At 49.3% G+C, this 22,403-nt stretch overlaps 1 protein-coding gene across 2 annotated transcripts in view; it reads left to right on the forward strand.

Moving 5' to 3' along the window:
- Positions 1–6,225: 6,225 nt before the first annotated feature.
- The window catches only part of CDC42BPA (CDC42 binding protein kinase alpha), a 1,600,792-nt gene continuing 1,584,614 nt past the window's right edge, over positions 6,226–22,403 (forward strand). For both annotated transcript variants that reach the window (XM_069608679.1, XM_069608678.1), the window contains exon 1: positions 6,226–6,998. In XM_069608679.1, coding sequence (XP_069464780.1) covers positions 6,821–6,998 — 178 coding nt within the window. In that variant the 5' untranslated portion in view covers positions 6,226–6,820. The remainder of the gene's footprint in view (positions 6,999–22,403) is intronic.

The raw sequence follows: 22,403 nt of genomic DNA on the forward strand, positions 1-22,403 counted from the left end.
ACCCTTCTCACCCAGGCATGTGTTTGTTTGGTTGTTGCCAGAACACATTGTGTTGCTCCACCCCTCGAGGGCCAGCCCCCCCTCACTCAGGCAATGTTTGTTTGGTTGTTGCCAGGCGTTTCCAGGGGATATGGGATGCAGAGCAAAGCACACACTTTCAGGTATTCTGTGTGATTCGCAGATCAGGGGAGTTTGCAGTTGGAGCTCAGAAGGGAGGTTAACTGTAGGATACGGGGAGATGAAAGTATAGAGTGCAGAGCAGTCGGGGATCCAAGGGGAGGTAATTGTCCGGTGTGGCACAAGTGGCTTTCTAGAGCTCCCCACCCATGATTGACACAAGAGGGACTGGTTTGCAGGGCTCAGGGAGGACAGGACAAAGTGAGGGTGGGTATTACAGAGTAGTGGGTGAAATGGTCAGGCTGGCTCTGGAATTCTGGTAGCTGGGCAGGGAAAAATGTTTAACAACTGGGTTAACTGGTTTTCTTTGGAGTCCTTTTCCAGGGCTGCAAGAATTGAACCCACCCCCCAACTCCCCCTATTACATACCACAAGTGCAGGGGACAGAGTGGACTAAACCCAATGCCACACCAGGGAACATGCAAGCTTGTGACAGAAATACACATGGAGCATAAACAGTGCACCGAATATACAGTCATATACAGCGCAAGGTGGAAAATAGATTTGGAAAACATGAAAGTCGCGCAGTACATTGGTAAAATGAAAACCCACAGTAAACAAGTGACATATGGATACCGCCATTTCCACATCTCTAGTTAATTTAGTTTTCTGTAGTTCCTGATTAAAGCGGCAGGTTTCCCTTGAAGCTACGGCGCGACCAGTCTTTCTGTCTCCGTCAAATCACATACTCCTACCTTCTGAATGGAGTCTCCCTGAGGGGATGACTACTGTAAACCACGCATTCCCAGACATGACATTTCACTATCCATTGATACTAAGGGCGAGGAGTTGGCTTCAGGTTGACACAGTGCATATCAAAAGGTGTTGGGGTTTCCTGTCTCCTTTGTTAACCTCTGCAGCCAGGCCCCATTTGGGCTTGTTGGACACATACTCTGTTAGTATGCTAATTATGTAATCACTGCCACCATTCTGCAGGCTCTCAACAACAGGACAGGGCAGATCCATGGAGCATCTGATAATTAGGCTGGCCATGGCAGGGGAAGGTTTTGCCCTCCCCTTCTGCGATGACAATGTGTAATCCTTGCGGTCATATTCCAACTAAATATGATAGTGGGGACTGCACATGTAGGCTGTGTCCACCCAGAGTATGTGTGTCTATGTGTATGTCATGCGGTGGGCATGGGCCTAGGACATGTGGGGTGTAGGGGGGACAAATCCCCCCTCAATTTTAGGTGGGGGGATATAATGGCATTTATCCCCCCAGAATATGTAAGTGTTGTTGTGCACAGTGCAGTGCACTGTGTCTCTGGACTGTCTGCAGTTGCATCATGCAGCATGTAAAAATACATCTGCAGGCTGCAGCCGTCAGCATGCAAAAGTACAAATTCTTCAGACTGCAGAATAAAAATACTTCTGCTCACAGAACACATATTTCCCAGAATGGCCACTGGAAATCCTGTCCATGACTGAAAACAAATGTCTTCACCCACCCCTCTCCGTTCCCCTGCTGCGTCCCCGCCCCCCCAGTCTGATTCAGAGTAATAAGATGGAGGACTGAGGAGAGGCACCTGAACCCTCACCTGTGTGTACAGTGCATGTATACTCAAAGCCCTTTGATGAAGTAATTGCTACTGTGACTGAAGGTAAGTACAAAGGCAAATGTGTGTGTGCCTGTCTCTGTGAGAGAGAAAGCGATACTGTTCATGTACACGTGCTATAATGGTGCATGAATGTGCGATGTTAGCAGGGTCGCACTGGGCCATAAAATTGTCTCTGGCACCAACGAAAAAGGGTCCCACAGTTGCAAATGGCAATTCATTCCTTTTGTGGCACGGTTTAAATATTAACCAAGGAGGAGTTTTTTGATAACGTATGATGCAAATTGTGAATTTTACAGAATATTTATTCAGCAACACTGGTCAAAACTACTATCTGCAGGGTAAATAAACTCATCTACTGGCCCAAACTGGCCAATAAAGTGGCCCCTTCTAACCAACAACTGGCCCACACCAGCATTTTGTATTTTTGGTTCGGCCATGGGATATAGTCCGGGCCTGGATGTGAGCATATGTGTGTGTTCAAGTGTGAGTTTGTGTTAAGAGTATTTGTGTGTGAGCTTGTGTGGTTATGAATTCTCAAGTGAGATTTAGTCTGCGCGGGGATGTTGTATTTGTGATGTGATGAAAAGAGATGGGGGGTTGCGGGCTGTGATGGAAGGAGCTGGCGCAGGGCCACTTTGCGAGCGGATGGTGATTGGTAAACGTGGACAAGCATTGATCTTTTTTTAAATGTGACATGGCAATATTATAGGCATTATGGGAAATTGCAGTATGCCTGTTCTTAAGGGTGTTATCGCCTATGTTGGCATAGCTTGCATGAACATATTTTTTATACACTAGCCTGGCAACGTGGCTGACATTAGAGGCCAAGCCAACATGAGCTTGCTTACATGTAGGTACTTATCTGTGTTGGCACAACCAGGATGGGCATGTTTTTTATGGCTGTGTCACTGCAATGTTACTGGCATTATGGGCAAAGCCAAAATTAGTGTTCTTATATGGGTAAATGTTACACAACCTGCATGGACATGTTTACAGTGGCAGCATGGGCATACTTTCTTCATGGCCTATAGTGGCATAACCTGCATGGACATGTTTATAATGGCATGGTAACATTACTGGCATTATTGTCAAAGGTTTCATGAGGGCTCTCCCATGGAGACACTAGCCACTATTGCCACAGCCAACATTGACACTTTTTTTTAAAAGTTACATGGCAGTATTGAGGTATTATGTGAAAAGGTAATTTGAGTTTTATTAGATAAGGATATTACCCTTAATTAGTACAACTAAAATGTGGCAACAACATTATGGGCCAATCCATCATAGGTATTCATACATGGGAGTACTAACACATATGGGAATACTGCCATATATGAGTCCGGCCAGTGTGAACTTTTCTTCTTACAGTGGCATTACTGGCATTATGGGCAATACCGACATGAGTGTGTTCTTATTTTTGGAATACTGGCGTATATTGAAACATGGAGATTGAAAATGTCTTTTGACACTAGCAGAATACTGGGACATATTGTGTGCAGGATCCGGAAATGCACTGAACAATACTCTTGTGTACTGTTGGTAACCTAGCATCCAATTTTTGTATTTTATTCATGTGATACCCCACACAATCAATTGTATATTTTATAGGTATTTACCCATTGGTTCAAAAAAGTTCTGCCATAAAATGCACAATTGTAATCTTTTAGTTAAAAAAAATGTAATCTAAGGGCGGTGGGGGGTTATCCCTCTGATCTCCCATTGCTTGCTTTTGGAAGCCCTCACAATGGTTGGTTGCTCACACACATCCATGGGAAATATGTATTCCAGTCCAATGAATACATTAATTCACCTGCAGACTCAGGTGGTATCATTCATTAGCACTATCAATAGATGCTACAGCCAAAGAGTGTGCTTGGACATGGGTGTTATCCATTTTACCCAGCCCACTTTCGTAGTTGGCTAAAGCATTTGCTCACTATCCATCTCCCCCATTTCCCATTTCCTTCTAGATTTGGAATTAATGGAACTAAATGAATCAAAATGCATGTCTGCTTGCTTACTCAACCCTTGCTCCCGACCCACATTAACTCAAGCACTGTGACTGCCATTGAAGCAGAAAGGGGGATATTTATAAAGCTTCCATTGGATTCTCCAAGACAAAAATCTTTTTGTAGTTGTATTTGTTTTTGAAAAACAAGTCTACACTTTCAGCTTGCATCTGTTTGCCACAAACAAATCGGGTGATAAAGCATGCTTTGAAAGGCCATACCGGCAATAAAGAGCTCTGTGCACCACCTGCCAAAACCCTCACTGCATTTGCGCCTTAATTCAGGTGGTGGGCCATTACTGGTTGGGGCACACTGGCTAGTGATGCTTTATTATGCCACCACTTTCTGCCTCAGTTGGACAATACAAACGGAAATATGAGCTAGAACAGAGTTTAAATCAGCACAGCTACAAATATATTTTAGGACCCTTTTTGCAGAATGTTTATGGTTGCCCACCCAATCAGAGTTGTGGAATTATGGGCATTATTAGCTGTTTGTTGCCCAGAATTATCCTCTTATGGACAGCTTTCTCCAATGTTAGTTCCATTCCCTGTGACTGTTTATTCTGTTTGTCCCCTCCAATTACATAATCCTGGCTCCCAACTCCTCTTCAAACCTTGCATACAGCTTTCATTCTCTCCCCTGCCCCCTCCCCTCACATTCTGCCTGAACTGTTCTCTTTCCCATCACCAAGCTCTTGGGCCATATGATCTCTGTGCTGTTACTAGCACCATTCCCTCTCAAGCCAATTCACACTGCCTGCCTTTAACCCAAATGACTCTAGTCTTCTTCCTTGACCCACTGCCACTGCCTCTCACTTTACATGCACCATTCAAGGTGGGTGGGCAGCTCAACAAACTCTTTACTGTGCCATGCTCTCTGGTCTAATGCTGTTGGATTGCCCTGGTCCTGCTGTCATACGTAGGCTCCTCTTGTTGCAGAATCCGAGCGTCCCAGTTGCCATTGCAACACTGCACAGGTGGAACATACAGGCTCATTAAAACCACTTTCGTTTCTTTTTGGGCCAATACAACCACTGGCACAGTACTTTGACACCCTTGGGAAGAAGCAATGGCAATCAATATGTGGCATTAGTTCCCGGCCCATTTTCACAAACACAACACACAGGGCCATATTTACCCGCTCCATCTGCCGTCAGGGAGCGGGCACCGTCCGGCAAAACATTCCCTAGGGAATTGCAGCTTCTACAGGCAGGGGGAGACCCGGGACAACTTCCTGAAACCGGTTGCTATGTAATGGGATGGAGACACACGTAACAACCCGTATAGCAATAGGGCGGCACACAGCAGGGCGCACAACATGGACTGTCTGGCTGCTGGCCCGGCCTGATGGATTGTGTAATTTTACCATGCAAAGTCCCCAAGGTGGCTCCTGTCCCCCCCAGATTTTATGTGTCTCCTATGCCCCTGGTGGTGAGCTTGGGAAAATGTGTGCGGATTAGTGCAAAACATTTTCCGGAGGGAGGCTGGTCTAACATCATTCAATTTATTTTAAAATTTCAACAACAAAAAAAACAGGTGAGCGCCCACCCACTGTGAGAATGATCTAATTCCTCACAACCCCACGGGCACTGTATTTTACTCCAATCAAAGGTCCCTAAAAAAGGTCACAGTAACAGCTGGCTGGGCAACATAATCCACAGAGAACGCTGCCCAAGTTCTTCTATGCTCTCAACGGCTCAGTTAGATGTTTGGGGAGTAAATAGTAGGGGCTAAGATAAAAAATGACGATGGAGTATGGTTAGACATGAGTAAAAAGCGACACCAAAGGTCGGAGAACCAGAGAAAAACAAGCCTTCCAATACACATTGGTGCTCTGAGAGTGGTTTGATTGTGTTCCATAAAGACACTGCGGGTGTGCTCAGATTTCTCCCCCAGAATTTCTTATTTCCTTGCAGGTGCTCAGGTAAGTACATGGGGGCCTGCTGATTTCGTTTTTAGCACCTTATCAAAAGTTTTTGCTCAATGTGCATCTAGCCTCACTGTAAGAAAATACTATTTACTAAGCGGCACGACCAGTCACAATATGTCAAATGGAACGTGGAGGTTTTGACGGCCTTTCCAATTGACAGCAGACGTGTTCACATCTGGGGAGTTGCGAATATCACTGAAAATGTTTAGTTATTGCCGCATAAACTCCATTCGTGCTAAAACAAAGCTATACTATGTAGAGAAAGAAAGGAACTATATCTTAATGTGAATTTACATTGATGGGAAACCCGCGTTTATTTAGGGAGAATGTGGAAATGAGTTAAGTGAAAGTGTCACTCGCTGGGGCTCTGCGACAGGGCGCTGGCCATGGTGCCAGGCAGCTTCCCACACTGGCTGCTTGCTGGGCGACCTTGGGCGGCGGGGTGAGGAGGGCAGGATGGAGCCTGCGGAGGGAGCTCCGGGCATCCCTGGCTGAGGCTGGGAGGACTGCATCCTGTAACCCGCCCTCCTCCTCCTCCTCCTCCTCCCGCCCGTCCTCCGCCTCCTCCCGCAGGCCCTGGCCGGCTCCTCCCTCCCCGCTGCTGCTGCTGCCTGTGCAGCCTCCTCCCGGGCACAGCGGCCCCTCACGCACCCGGCCTGCTGCTGCAGCAAGCGCCCTGCCTCTACCCGCAGCCCCCTGCCCGCTCCCGGGGCCTAGCGGCGCGCACAAGGCCCCGGCCTCTCTTCACTGCTTCCAGGGCCCGAGCCGCCATGTTGGATCCCGAGATCCCAGAGAAGCCGCTCCTCTGAGGAAAGGGCGAGAAGGAAGGCTCCACCGAGCAAGTGTGCCGCCGTGGAGGAGGGCGCCCCCCGGCTCTGAGGACACAGGGAGAGGGGCGCCGGGCGCCCCCAGGGCGGCCACGCCCGGGAGATGCGGCAGCCCTGGACCGCGGAGAGAGGAGGCAGCGGCGGCGGCGGCGGAGGACCCAGGGATCGGCAGCGCCCGGTGTGAGCCCAGGAGAACTGCTCCCCGCCCTCGCCCCGCGCAGAGAGCGCGCCCGGGCCCAGCAGCACCCCCACCACCCCCCGGGGATAGCCGAGCCCGTCCCCGTCCGCCGCTGCACCAGCACCAGGAGCCAAGATGTCCGGGGAGGTGCGCCTGAAGCAGCTGGAGCAGCTCATCCTGGACGGGCCCGTGCGCAGCCAGGGCCAGTGCCTGAGCGTCGAGACCCTGCTGGACACCCTCATCTGCCTGTACGACGAGTGCTGCGGCTCCCCCCTGCGCCGGGAGAAGAACATCCTGGAGTACGTGGAGTGGGGTGAGTACTGCCATGTTTAGCCGGCCACCTCGGCGCTCACCCAGTAAGGAGGAGTATTGCACCCCACTCTGCAGCACTTGCATCCGCGCCGCCCCCCCCCCCCCCCCCCCCCCCCGCATGCTTCACGCTTGGAACCCCGTACAGCACACACCATCGGCATGCAGCGAAGCCTAGGCTCGCGCTAGAGGACTGCAGGGAACTGTGCACCGACTCCTGGATCTTGCACACTCACCGTGCAGCATTGCAACGGTGGCCGTGCAGCAAACTCTGCACTGGCCACTTGACCGTGTATTCATTCACTCGCCCTACAGCACTGACAGTCGGTACTGTGTCCCTAACCTCATACCGCACACCCACCTTGCAGCAAATTCCAGCCCAGACTCCATCCAACTCCTTACTAATCCTGTGTTTACTGCTCTCTCCCCCCCTGTGGCCGACTGTGAGGATACTATGCGCTATAAACAATTCTCCCATCTCAACCTCCTTTTTATTTTTAGGACCAACCCACTATTCTCACCCTGCCACTCCACCATCAGTGTACTGCACATGCCCGCAGCCCACTTCCACATATTGACCAGTACCACTGATGACACTGCTTCCTCGACCATCTTCCACATTCACCGCACACTACTGCGCCTGGCACCCCGCACCTACAGTGTTGCCATCACTGTGCAAGTACCCGCACTCAAAGGACCATTCTTCCTGCTAGCATCGCTGCCTCGTGCAAATACCCTACCACCCTCCCCCCCCATCTTCTTACACTGTCAGCTCAGCAAACACGAGTGCTTGATCTGCCTACACCTGTAGCAATGGGCCTAGCCACGCCAGCTCCCTGGCATAACACCCTGTAATACTTGCTACCGGCGGCTTGCTTCCCACTCTGTCCCCTCTCTCTGTTTATGCTTCCCCCTCAGCACATTGCCCAGCACCCTGCCCCCCAACTTTATATACGTGTCCTCGGCCCCTTTACCACTTGCAGCCTGACGCCTTCCACACTGGCATTCTAACACAACGCCCCACAGCCCTCAAGCCACACTGTTACCCAGGGTCTGACTCCCCCGTCACGCCATCTTAACTTGGCAGAGCCACCTTCTCAAACGGTCACCCTAACCTCATTGCCTACTTTGCTCCAATATTCTTTGACATTCGTTCTTCGGTGCCTTCATCCTACAATGCTTGCCACAGCATTTCCACTATGTCACCTTTTTACACTGGCAGGTTACCCTAAAAACAGGTATAGTCCAGCCTTTGTAACGTAATTGTCCACGGCATGCTCCCCGCGCTGCCCTGTCACTATGCACCCCCAGGGTCTTGTAACGGTGATACTCCCACCCAGCCTTCATGTCACGGGGCCACCCTGCACAGAGGAGCTGCCCCCCGTCGTACCGTGTGACACTGTTAGCAAAGGGCGCCCAAAGCCCGAGTGTTTCTCCTCTCTGATATTATCTCCCTGTCACCTTAATTAAGCACATGGCCTGCCAGCTGTGGCTCCTGACAGGTGGTCTTTGGACACTGCCCCTCTCGCCGTGCCTCCTCCTAGCCTGGCTCCTCTTCACACTGTCACCCTAGACATCTTACATTCACACCCCGAGTCACTGTGACCCTCCCGGGTCTTGCTGCTTCCCACACTGCCCTGTCCTAATTCCCTCAAGACACCGCGGAAGCGGGGCATGCCTCATTTTCTGCCCTCCCACGGGCACGGGCCCCGCAGTCTTTACATCACGTCTGCCTGCCCTGGAACCTTCCAAGTGGAAAGACAGCCGCGGATGTCTCTTCTAGCTGCGTGCAGTCAGATGGGCGCCCCTACGCCTCTGCAGGGAATCACTGTCCGTTCTCTCTGCGGCCCACCCTGTTTACCACTGGGCCCAGAGCCTGGAGGTTCCCTTTCCAGGTCACAGGGAGGGGGAGGGGATGGAGGAAGGAAGGCAGGATGGCTGCTGCTGCTTCAAGGGAAATGGGCTGGGGGAAGCGCTGCGCTCTCGTCGCCCCCCACCCCTGCCAACAGGTGCGCCCAGCAGCCTCCTGTAGCCCCAATAAAAGTGAAAGAAAACACAGATGAAATGAGGTGCTGGGGGTGGGCCAGATTGCACTTCTTCTAAAATCGATTTATAAGATCTAAGCCCTTTCCTGGCGTCAGCCAGGGTGTCCAATTGTAAATTGATAAAAACGTGTCTGCATGCCCAGGCTGGTGGTACCTACTGCCTTCTCGGAGCAGTGTACAAGTTCCCCTTAAACGCACGGCGGGCCTACAGAGCTGGGGCAGGAGGCGGCGCGTGACCCCCAAAACCCCCTCCCCTCTATCCCCCCCGGCCGCTGCCCTTTGTGAAGGAGCGAGGGTCTGTGTCCGCATGGGCTGTCTTTGGGTCATTCCACCCCTGCCACCTGGATTCTGCCACGAGGATGTAAACATTGGCGTCTCGACCCCCTCCATTAAAAAGAAATACAGATATGTGTCAGTGAGCACTGGTGGGCGAGATGTGGGGTAGCCATGTCTACTAGTCAAAGCTCGTTACTGTCCGGCAGGCTGCTTTGCATGTGTGCGTGGGGTTTTCGTTGTGTTTTAATCCCTTGTATGGCAGCAGCGACCGTCTTTTAAATTGTATACAAGCGGCTGATCAAAGTATATTGTTTTCCTGTGCATATCTGTCTCCTTGTGGCAACACGTGTATTCAGAGTTTCGTGTCATAATTATTTCATTTAGCGCCCAGCGTGTCCTTGAGGAAGGTTTTGGCACTGTATCCTTGTGTGCACATGTAGGACAGGCCAGCTGCCTGCCTTGCCGGGTGTCTGAAGAGTTGTGTTCTGCTGAAATCCGGCCGAGCTGCGTTGTGACATCGTGTAGCGACAATGCCTGAGACTTAAGGGCTGCCTTGTGCGCCAAAGGGGAAATTAGGGGTATACGCTGTGGGAAATGATACCTGTAGTAGTGCTGTGTGACATGCTTATGTACTGTGCTCTGTTACTAGTTCGAGTGAACTTGTGTGCAGGCCGTGTGGTTACCCACTCATTTTAGAGCGCTGGTATGTAGAATCCTGCCCAGTAGCTAGCTTTCCTGCGTAAGCTGTAGCAGCACGCTAAAGCGCCTGTGCTTCGCAGTATAGACTTCCCTTTACAGCCCATTTCCTGCTCGGGTGTCACCCCCAACTTTAGTCCCTGTCCAGGTATGGAGTGCGTTCATTCTCCGATTCTGCGGGCTGGCTGACGTTTTCCCAGGCAGGCCCCCCTAGACGGACACGTGCAGACACAGCAGTGGGAGCTCGCTCCCTCCCTGGATTTCTGTCTAGCGCTTGCCAAATGGGAGATCAAAGCCGGACTTGTCTCTGTGGTCGTTTAGAAAATGTAGGCTAAAAAAGCCCTCCTGTTTAGAGCACGGTTAAGTGTTTCTCTATACCTGGATGTGTCGGCGCATTCAGCAGCCGGTTAAGCTAAAGAAGCACAAGCGTTTAAAATAAATAAATATTTATTTATTTATTTATTTTTTGCACACGGGATCTAAAACATTGCAATTCATACGCACATGTCTGGAGAATTCGGAACGGGATACGCCACAGCTCCCCGAATTGCCATGAATCCATGGTTCTACGTTATTTCGCCACGGTATTTTTCATCGTAGATTTTTTCAACGCCGTTTTTTTTTTGGATTCCCTTACACCCACAACCATATATTTAATTTTTTAACCCCCCCCCCAAAAAAAACGGTGAGTTTTTTTTCGAAATAAAAACGGCGATGAAAAAACACGCAATGAAAAATACCGCGGTGAAATGCGTGGATACCGAATCTTCTACACACCTCCCCAACAACTCTCAACTATTAAATCCGATCCATACCCATCATGCTGCATGGAATAGTAGTGCATGGTGCAGCATTATTCGGCATGAGATCACAAGGCCCGCCCGTTCATAAAATGCTATTTGGTGATCCATGTCCCTATGCCTGGAACACAGTATACGCATCTGCTTCAGCCATAGCCTCATAAACCTCTGTCCACGATTGCCTGCCATCATCGTTTCAATGGAATGCTGAGCAGTAGACTCGCTGAGCTGCATAGACCTCTCCACCGGATGCCAGTCTTTCCAGTGTAAAATGATTCGCGCGCTGGCATTCAGGATGGCCTTGGTAACAGTGGAGTAACTTTGCTGAACATGTTGGGGGGGACGGGGGCATGCCATCTAAATGAAAGGGGTCCCTGCAAAATAAGTGGGACAAAATGATGTGCCACAAAAGTTAGGGTGGGGAGTCGGGGTGGGGGGGGGTCAAACACCCTTGTTACTCCCTAAAATTACACCCATGCGTGGCAATAAAAGTCTACTTCACCCCAAGCTGATCCCATCTCCATATATTCTAGTGGTATAGGCGAAAAGGCTAGGACATGGAGATAGTTTAACCCAAAACAGAACAATCCCATCCCAGTATTGCCAAACAAGTCACATGGATCTGCCTGCACCTAGGGCAAGTCTTAGGGGATCTACTGGCCCACTTTGGGTTAGCTGGTGTAGAGTACAGCTGAAATGTAACTTTGTAGTCATATCATTTAATTGATCTCTTGCAGAGTTATGCCTTCGTGCGTTTAAGTATCAAATGTGCCATTGGGAAAGATGGCCATGTCCCGGGCCCCAGCCTCTGTTGCCTAATGCCACCCTGCCCAAACTCGGGGTTATCGAATAACCTGTACAAGTTGCTTCTTGCCTTGCAGCTCATTCCAGCCGGCATGCTAGACACACAGCTCTCGATTTGCATGTATTTCAAAAATCAGTTGTGACAAGTCTATTTCATTTTGAACTTGACGATCATGAAATGAATGCCTTTGCGCTGCTTGGGCTCCACCCACTGCCTGTATAAGAGCCGCAGAGTCCGATAAGATCTCAGACACACTTATTCCCCCATTGGGAGGTTAAGCTTATACGTCTTTCACACCTGAATGTAGTGGATGGTGCTGCACTTAACCGAGTAATTCTCCTGTAGGCACATTGTACATATACTCAAACAGCAGGTGGCATTTGCGAGTACAAACCAGCCCATGCACCATCAAAAGTTACAGATGGTGTCCCTGCACTGATCATTCACTTGATTTAAAAAGATCACTTCGTTTACATTTAATTGACAGGATAGTCTTCTACATTTCATTTGGTGACCCTATTTTGAGAGCGAGTGGTTCGGGTAAGTCACCCTGGAGTTACCATGCCTCAAATAGCTCGTCCAGTGCATGGTTGCCTGTACATGAATACAAACCACGGAACAAAGGCAAAATGCAAGAATTGGAGATCCGCATGCAAGATTTCTGTATTGTTCTACATGCAGTCTGCTGAACTATACCTTTTTAGTTTGAGCTGTTAGCTGGCTCATAAGCGCCACCTGCAGACATAAACTATTGCATTTGAGTACATCTAGGAAGGAAACGTGGGGAGTGACACACATCTCTTGGGTGTTGATTTGCTATTTACCACCCATTAACTGCCCATGGGCATGCTAATCGCTATGGCATTTCCCCGTCCACTACCCGCTCCTACCAGCCCAAAGCACGCCCTCCCGGAATCTCTTTGAATAATCTCTGCCATGCAGCAACCCCAAACGTTTGCCTGGTAGTGTTATTTGTAAGTAGCCTGCTGAGAATTAGTGGCTTAATTGCAGCTGTAAATGTGCTATTGGTGTAATGCAACTGTCCTAAGTGTGCCTTCAGCCACTTGATTTATATCTGTTCCTTGCACTGAAGTCTTGTACAAAATAAGCAGTGGCACCGCCAGTTTTAGCTTGTGTCTGGGTATTGGGTGGGCATTTGCCAGGCACTGCTAATGCCTATCTCCTGCACAGAAAAAAGCCCACACTGTTGCCTTTGTCAATTCTTTGGTACTGTTACCAGTGTGCCCATCTTTCACCATGGCTTCCTTTCCAAAATACCTCTCGCTTTATTCCCACAGATCGTAGACTATCCTGTCGCCATGGTTTATGGTGTGCCCACTTTCCATCACATCTCTGTTGTGTGCTGGCAAATCTAAAGCGGTGGAGGCATGTTTTTTTTAAAACCTTCAGGAGGGGTGTTCACAATAATTCTCAATACATATAAAAATCTGATAATTGTGATAAGACATTTTAAATCCAGTGCCCACACATTTAGTCTGTTGTGGCATTCCATGCCTAGTCCTTCTAGTGGTGTGACTTGTACACACCAGTGGGCAGTGTATTTTTTGTTTACTCATGCCTGGGTGGGTGCCATCGTGCAGCAGATGTGGGACACTGAATGGCTCATGATGCTCTCCTCTGTCATCTGTGACGATTGGTGAGAAGGTTTGCTTCACGCTGTGCATACTATTTGGCAAGGCTCCACATTTGCATTCGCTACTATCCATTGGCAAATGAAAATTGTCTTTTGGCGATTTTAAAAATGGTGTGCTGTGTGCATGTGGAGAACTGAGGAGGTCCAGTAAAAACATACCATGCCTGAGCCCTGTGCCTCCTAGCGCCTCGCATATACACAACACATTAATTGTGTGTGTGTGTGAGGCGCGGGGGACCCAGGGGACGGGAATGGTATTTTTTTTTCCCTAGGTACGTCCAATAAAGAATGCCAACCCAGTCCCCTAGGATTCCTAGCGCCTCAAAAATAATGTCATGCCTGACCCCTCAGCACCTCGCATGCACACACAATTGATTATCTGTGCATGTGAGGTTCTGGAGGACCCAGAGGGAAGGCATGTCATTTATTAATGGGCATAGATGCGCAGTACAAAATACCATGCCTGCGCCCCCCAGCACCACGTAAACACACAATTGATTCTGTTCCTGCGAGGCACTCGAGCCCCAGGGGGCAGGCATCCTAGTTTTTACTTTACATCTATGCCCAGTAAAAAAGGCCATGGCTGCCCCCTGGACCCCCCAGCACTTCGCAGTCAGACACAATCATATTCATAATGAAAGTGATTATGTCTGAGTGCAAGGCACTGGCGCACCTGGAGGCAGGGATGGCATTTCTTTTTTACTGAGCATACGTGGATTGACTGACATTTTGTTGCAGCCAGTCTAGCCATTTCTTATTGTGCTATGACATTTTGTATGTGGTCTTTTTGATAAAGCAAGCATAAGTGTTATTATGTCGCCTGGCATTTTGGTGCAGCCAGTTTGGACATGTTTTCATACTGTGGCATGCATTTTTAATGCTAAAGCCAACTGGAGTATGTTCTTACGCGAGGATGCTGCCATATATTGGCATAACAAGCATGGACGTGTTTTCTTATAGCATCATTACTGGCCTTCTTCGCAAAGCAAACATGAGCATGTTCTTGTATGGGAATACTAGCATATTTTGTGCAGTCAGCATGGAAATGTAAGGCACTGCCAGTGTGAAAATGTTTTATACTGGCACATATTGTGGGCAAAGGCATCATGAAAATGTGTTAGAAATGCTCCTGTGCACTTTTGGTGACTTCCATCTATTGGATTTTTTCATGAACTCTCCTAGAAAACTAATTGCAAATGGTTTTCTAAAAAGTGTGCTCTAAAATGCACCATGTTAACCCATTATAAAACATTGCTGGGGGAGGAACACCCCCCTATCTCCGTGATTGATTCTTGCTTCTGCGCTCTGCTTGGTCGCCATGCCATATGTGGGAGAAATATTTACACCCCTGAACTTAAATAATGTACCAGCTGCCACTGTCTGGAAGTGTTCATAGCTCTGTGTCTTCCATTCCTTGCACTGTGGGGGCAACGCGGGGCAGGCAGCTCGGCTTTACCTTCTCCGAGGAGTCGTCTGCCCATGGAGGCTTCCTAGCGGTGTTTGCAGTGGAGCAGAACGAGGGGTACACGCTGATCAGCGAGAGGAGGGAAACGGGCTTCCTTTCTGGGCCATGCCCAACAATACGGGGCGTGGGGGGAGTCGATACCTCCAGATGTGCCCCTCTGATGCTGCCAGCTCGGGGGAAGTACTGATCAATAGTCTTTTGTCCTGATAACGGAGAAGTCACTTTCTCTGTCCTCACAAATATTGATACCGTGCTCGCCATCTGCCGCGGCGCTGCACAGGGGGCCGCTTAGCCAGGGACAGAGCAGTTTCCGCCAGAGCCACGTGATTCTGAGAAGGAGCCCGCGGGGGGTGCAGAGGGCTTCTGGTGTTTTGCAGTTTGTAGAAACACGTGCTCCATTTCTTGTTTGCACAGCAATAAGTCCTTCTCGCAGCAATAATGTCTGCACAAGTCGACGTTCTTCCAATGAGCTCCAAGCTAGTGTTGTGCAGTGCGAGATTTGCGCAGGCTGCTGCGGAAAAGCATCTTCGCCTTAGGCCGGTGCTTTCCACGTGCTTCTGTTGGCCTATACAATTGGAAGACGTTAATGGGTTACTCCTATAATGATTGCAGCTGGATTGGCAAGATGGCCCCTTTTATTTCCGGTCTTTTTTATGTTGTTTGATGCTGGCTGTTCCTGGAGTGGTCCTGCATGGCTGCACTACTCACAGACTCGGCACTTTCCCTTGCAATCCACGCGGCCAATGGTCCCAGCGTTCCTATTGATTTCCTCACACAGAGAGAAAAGACATCTTGCATTCGACTACTCCATAGGGTAGAGCCCAGGGGTGCGGCACCATATGGGCAGAGAGGTGGCGTCGGATGTTCCTGGGATACCAAAAGGCTACCGCCCCAGCCGAGATTCTGCACTATGTGACCGGGATCGCGGCTTGCATGTTCTTGGCCTAGTGCATTGTGACGAGTCCTGCGACCTGTGTAGTGAAGGGGTTAATGGCAGTGGACCTCTTTTTACTTCTGCAGCGAGTGCTAATTGTACACCAGTGTCATCAACACGACACAGGCTGTGTGTGATTAGGGAGCCGTCCTCATCCCTGAGAACCGTTTTGACACCACCTACTAATTTCCTATAAACTACAAAAAATTGAGTTTATGGTAATGAATTTCCAGTGTTTCAGGTCAGCTTGTGGAGAAGCGGTGCGCTATCCTGTCCCACTGGGGTGCAGGTTGACATTGGGGGGTCATAATTTAATGTTGGGGAGGCTGTGCGATCCATATCACTAGATCAGTGGTCTTCAAACTTTTTTGGCCGGGGCCCCCCTGAGCAAAATTTGGGCAGGTCGGGACCCCCCAGAAATTCCAAATGGACAGTATGTATTGCGCGCCGTCACCTGCTCCCATCACAGTTGCTGGGCTCTCTCATCCCACTCCTACCCAGTCCCTGGTCTCTCCCCACCCCATCACACATCCTGGGCTCTCCCCACTCTGCTCCCACCACTATCCCATGGTTCCCGCCCATTGTGCTCCCACCATAGTCCCTGGGTTCCCCCCATCCCGTTCCCAACACAGTCTGAGGGCCAGTGGCGGCTGGTGATTTTTTTAAGTGGAGGGGCACAACTATTTCCCCCAAAAATGCCATAGCGACCGAGCATAGTGAGGGAGCCTGAACCAATAAAGGGAGGTTCGGGGGGGTTCCCCCTGTGAATTTTTGTTAAATAATGGGTTGAAATGTTGCATTGTAGAGCATACTTTTAACAAAAAAATGGGTAAATAACCAATCAGTTTGCAAATGGTGCTGGGGGGCCCAGAGGGCAGGCATGACATTTTTTACTGGACATCTATGATAGATGTCCAGTAAAAAGTTACCATCCCTGTCTCCTGGGCCCCACTGGGCCTAACACAATCAACATGAATATGTGTGTATGCAAGGCGCTGCACATTCATACAGCAATCACTCTATCATTCACACGAGCATCCATCACCATACACTCACTCATAACATAAGCATACACGCATCCATACACATGTTTAAATAAAAACAATGAACATAAACATACCTTCTGCATTGGCCTGCGTGTGGGTGCTGAAACGCCCTGCTCCAGGCTGCTCTGTCCGTATGTGCGAGGAGGCGCACGAGCTCCCCCTCGGACATACAGACATGCAGTGCCCCAGCCAGCATTTCCAATGAGCTATGCAATGCTGGCGAAGCAAAACATCCCAGCACTTGCATGGCTCAGTGAGCATGTGCGGCTGGAGAACTAAACTGAACTGTCAAAGGGAAACAGTGTTTCCCTTTGACAGTTCAGCCAGCCCAGGAGCACTCCATCAGCTGGAAAAAGCAGCGAGGGAGTGCTCACTGTTTCACTGGGCTGGCTCCTTAGCTCCTCCATAATGGGTGAGGGGCCACTGGGTGCGCGTCCCCTCGCCATTATGGATGAGCCGCCAGGCTCGTACTGGCCTATAGGGCAATGCCTGTACCAAAAATGTAAAATGCTAGTGTGGGCCAGTCAAAATGGGCCACCATTTTGGCCAATGTGGACCAGGTTTATGAGTTACTTAACTATGCAGTTAGTAATTTTGACCATTGTTGCTGAATATATCACAATGTACTTACATTTTAACACAAAGAACCCCCTTGGGTACTATTGAAACAGTGGGCCTCATTACAACCCTGGCGGTAGCTGTGCCGGTAAAACGGGCACGGCTGCCGCTGGAGTTGTATCCGGGTCCGCCACCCGCGAATGGGCAATTACCGGGTCATGCCGAGTTGGGCAGACCTGATAATTGCCCTTTCGCGGGTGCCGGTACCGTTAGAACCCCATTCCCATCAGAGCCCCATAGGGCTCAATGGGAATGGGGAGCTCGGATGCACCGGCACCGTTAATAATGGTGCCGGTGCATCCGACGAGCTGTGCTCACGGGTACCGCACGGCCTGCCAGGTCAGACCTGGCGGGCTGTCAGACACCCGCGAGTACAACTCGTACTATGGCGGTACGGTAGCAATGGTGCCGGTAGCTTAACAGCACCATTGTTACCGTACCGCCATAGTTGTAATGAGGCCCAGTCTGTGACTAAAGGAATGAATATCCATTTACAACCGCGGGCGCTTTTTCATTGTTGCCTGAGACAGTTTCATGTTTCAACTCGACCATGTGAGCCACCCCAGCCCATTTCTTCCAATCTAAAAAAAAAAAAAAAAAAAAAAAAGTTTTTTTAGAAAAAATATTTCTTGCTGAGCTCTCAGGGCCCCCCAGGGATGCACCCACGGACCCCTGGGGGGTCGCGACCCACAGCTTGAATACCGCTGCACTAGATGGTCACAGAGAATGGAAGACCACATTTTATGCTCATTATTCATGTCTTATACGCCACTGGGCCGGCTGTGTTTCCCTTACCCGGTTCGTCGTTGTCCTTATCCACTTCTCAATTTCGTCTCACACACAGTTTTTAAAAATCTCTTATGCTGATTGCATTAATAGCGCTTTTCACTGCTTTCAGGTTGTGTCAGTGCACAGAGGCAACAGGATCGAGGGAAGGGAATGAACAATACACTGTATTAAGTTATATCTGCTTGGCTTGGCCTTCATCATGCTCCCTTTGGGCTGCAACCTTCTCTTGTCCCCTTCTTGGAGGTTTGTGGCATGAGTGCTTTAAAGTTCTTAGCACGCTATGCTATGCTGCGAGCTCTGACGCTAAACGGGAGCTTTATGCTACATCGGATATCTGTTGTGCCAAAGTCCCACGGTGGCCGGATCTTCACACTGCTCGTGTAGTAGGATTAATGACAACATGTATCCATGAGTGAGACCCCACAGACGCGGGGCACACACTCAGATCCTGGGCAGGCAGGTGCTTGGTGGCCAGGCTCTCCCTGCAGCGAAGAGGACCACAGGATCCGAATTTGTGTGCATGCAAATTCTGCTTCAGCAGTACATGCACATTCAGATAATCCTGCCATTACAGGCATGCTTTGAGTCCTGTGGGAACTCTCTGCTATCACAGATTCTGTCATACATCCAGGCACAGAGAGCCTGCACACGTACTGTGGACCTTCTTGGGGTTGTGATATGGAGAGTGATGTCCATGGCACTGCATCATTTTGACATATTGTGCTTGGCCCAGTCCATCAAAATGAATGGCAGAAGTAGTACGGCTTCGTTTTTGTTGGTTTTTATGTGCGCACTGAGACCTATGGCCGTCTTGCGCGTTGGACGAAATAAGTAATAATAATAAAAGTATACAGGTTCCTACGACTACTACCATTTCGATTTCCTCCTGTATGTATGGACGAATATGTATGTATTATGGAGTTCTGTAGATTGCAACCATTGAGCTGTAGATTGGAGACCATTATGACCAGAATTGGCTAGTCTAAGAGTCAACCGCATAATTTCCTAAATAGCCAGGGATTCACTTTCTCGCTAAACTTTAGCAGGTTTCCGTCACAGAAGTTCTGGTGGTAATGCATTCCGTTTCGATGCAGCCTAATCGGAAAATGAGCTGTCCCCCACCGATTTTCACTTTCCCGTCTCTAGGCTCAGTCAGCTGTACTCTGATCTATGTTGCCTTGTTGTCAGTTGCGGGGGTAGTCGGTGTCAAGGCCAAAAATGGCCTTCTGACCCATGCTTAAAGTCGAAACTCTACATCTCTCCAACCAACTATAAAAATCCAAACATCATGCACGCACACCCACCCGCTTAGGTGCCCCATCTAGAAACATGGACCTCTGGGGAACCCCCACAAACCACCTAGAGAACTCGTCTACACCGACGCCAGTGGCTCCTGGCTCTACCGGCCCTAACAGTCGAGCACACCGCCGTGTCTCCTCCCTCTAAACACTCACTTTTCTATTTCAGATCGACGTGGGCGCCTGGAGACCATGAAAATGGCAACAGTGTGCGGTACCAATCTCAATAACATAAGCTAACATAGCTTTGAACACCCTGCTGTCTTTCACTGACATCCAGTGTGATGTTGCCAGCCCTGGTGAGTGACGTTCGTACGCTGTAACATTTATTAAGTGTATGGCGGCGGCGTTCTCCACTCTCTATAAACGTGTAATTACCTTCTCGGGGTAGCTTAAGTATATGCTTTACCCAAAAGTTTAACTGGGATAACATAAAGTATTCACAGCTGTGACTTTGTGCAGCAAAGATAAAAAGGGCAGCTGATGTTTACATTTTCTCAGGTGGAAGAAAGCTGTCTTTACCACAGAGGAGACTCCCAGACCAAGAGTTCCTAATGTTAGCATGGATCCGCACTGCCAGGAACGGGCAAGGACATTTACGAGAAGACTCTAGTTCCACAGGTCCACACGTGCATTGATGGCTAGCACTTCTTTAAGACATTCCAGGTCACCCAAACCTTTTCTGGTGGTCGGGCCTTCTCTTGGCCCGCACGAGGATGATTCTCTGTCATCATAGCGTTTTACCAAAAAGTGGGTTATTTCTGCATGGTTCCTAAAGAAAAGATCACCTTGCCAGATCGATTGGCTCATGGACGGACATAGAAGTCAAGTGAAACACGTGCGATGATAGTACTGAGCCTTTTAGCGCGCTGCTGGTTTTGCCTCCGAGAAGAAAGAGCCTACATTCACCACTTATGTGCCATGGCATAAGAAGCAGGCTGTCTAGTCAAGTACAATAACACCGAATCCAACGGATCCAAGACCCTTTAAGCAGATGTGATGGGCCACTCTGTCAAACACCGCTGACCGGTCCAATAGGATCAAAGCCCCGGCGTAGCCACCCATAATCCCCATCAGTCAAGAATCGTAGCGAAAAGCATTTCAATGCTATATCTCCCTTATTGTCATTAAGGGGCTATTACATAGTTAGTCTTCCTTTTGCGCTTTGTTAACAATGGGGCAACCTACGAGTCCTTTTACTTTTGGGATTTTCAGAGTCCTTGGCGAATAGGGGCTCGTTTTACAGTTAAGAGTAGAGGTTTCAAAGGTAAAGGCAGCATCTCCTCCATATTTGGAAAAAGACTGCATAGGAGACCTGGCCATATAACGCTTCACCAGGCTTTTCTATAGCAATCGCCCCCAACTCGGGGGAGGGGGGGCGTGCATGGCCTGTAACATCCCACCAGCCCGAGCAAAGCGAGGGCTTCGGTGAGAGCTGCGGGCCACTACCCGCCATGTGCGCACTCCAGACGAGGGGGTGATAGCTGTTCGCACCCCGGGGTGCAAATAGTTCTATTTTTATGTCCGGTGATGGGCTGCTCATATTGTGCAATGCCAATCTTTCAAGGTGGGGTTGGGGGGGAAAAATTGCCTCCACAATAGGAAAAGGGAATAAGTCCCCTTTTAATTTTTAAGACGGCCGCAGGCAGGAAGAGCGCCGGGACTGGAGAAAAAATCTCTGGTCCAGATGGTAAGTGGGAGGCGGGGTGGAGAAAGGGTTTGTTTTGGGGGTGGGGGTTGGGGTGACAGGGCGAGGCTCCCTGTGGCCTCCCCACAATCAAGATGGCGCTACCCGGGGAAGGGCCGTGAGTGGATAGTGTATTCTCGCCTGCTCTTTCAGCCACCTGATTGGTTGAGTGCCCTAAACCTGGTGCAATTAAACCTTATCATCCACTGACAAATGGCATCTTTTACACACAAAAAAACATAATAATTGAGTCCCACCTCTCTATACAGAGCAGATAAAGATAGCTGTTTGGAGTCTTCAGCCTCCTTTTTCCTTGGAAGAGGGTCCCTATGTTCATGTCCCTACCAGTAACCCATTTCTTGGCAGCCATGATGGACCTGGGTTTTGCTCAGCATGTTGCCGAGCCTACGCACGTGTTGGGTAATACCCTAGATATTCTTTTCCCCTGAGGCACTAACCTCAGTTTTTCCGGTGCTCCCTGTGACGTGGTCTGATCACCATATTGCGCCGTTCTCTGTCTGCTTCCAGGTCTCCCTCTCTAGTATCAAGAGACATGAGATATGGAAACGGAGATGGCATTCTGCCTCCCAACAAGATCTGGGCACTCGTATTGTTTCATACTGTGCTGATGCTGATTCTTGCAGTTTAACAACCCTATCTCAAGCGCTCAGTAACGCTGTTGACTCTATCTTAAATTGTGTAAATTAAAGAACCATGCTTCTGAACCAATGAATGAATTGAAACTGCTTAAGCTCAAGCGCAGGCAGGCTGAAAGAAAATGGAACGTCACCTACAGCCCGGTTGACAAAGTATCTCTTTTTTATCAAGCTACTATTATATACCAGAAGGCTATTCTTGCTGCCAAGCAATCTTTTTTAGGGAGAACATTGAAGGCTCTATTAATCAACCTAAGCTATTATTTAAGTTAGTTGAGAAGCACATCATATTCAAATCCCTGTGTATTGTACATAGGGCTTTCTATAAGTCAGGGGCTGAATATCTTCATACTAATTTCTTTCCCTATGTTCCTCGTAGAACTCTTTGCCCCCAGTCTTCCTTGACCATTCAGGTACCTCAGGTCAAGCACCCCCATACAGGGGGGCGGTCTTTTCTGTAGCTGCTGCAAAGGCCTGGAACTCTCTCCTGTTGGTCCTCTGGGCTATTGAGAATCATCTATCCTCCATCGCTCCCTTAAGACCCTTCTGTTCTAGTTTCCTAGATTTCAGCTGTCTTTGGTTAATATCTGGTGGCCTGGCGCCAAGCTGCCTTCAGGTGAATGTTGCACTCTACATATTT

The sequence above is a fragment of the Ambystoma mexicanum genome, chromosome 4q (genome assembly GCF_040938575.1).
Source record: "Ambystoma mexicanum isolate Mex_15411 chromosome 4q, UKY_AmexF1_1, whole genome shotgun sequence".
In the NCBI taxonomy this organism is placed as follows: domain Eukaryota; kingdom Metazoa; phylum Chordata; class Amphibia; order Caudata; family Ambystomatidae; genus Ambystoma; species Ambystoma mexicanum.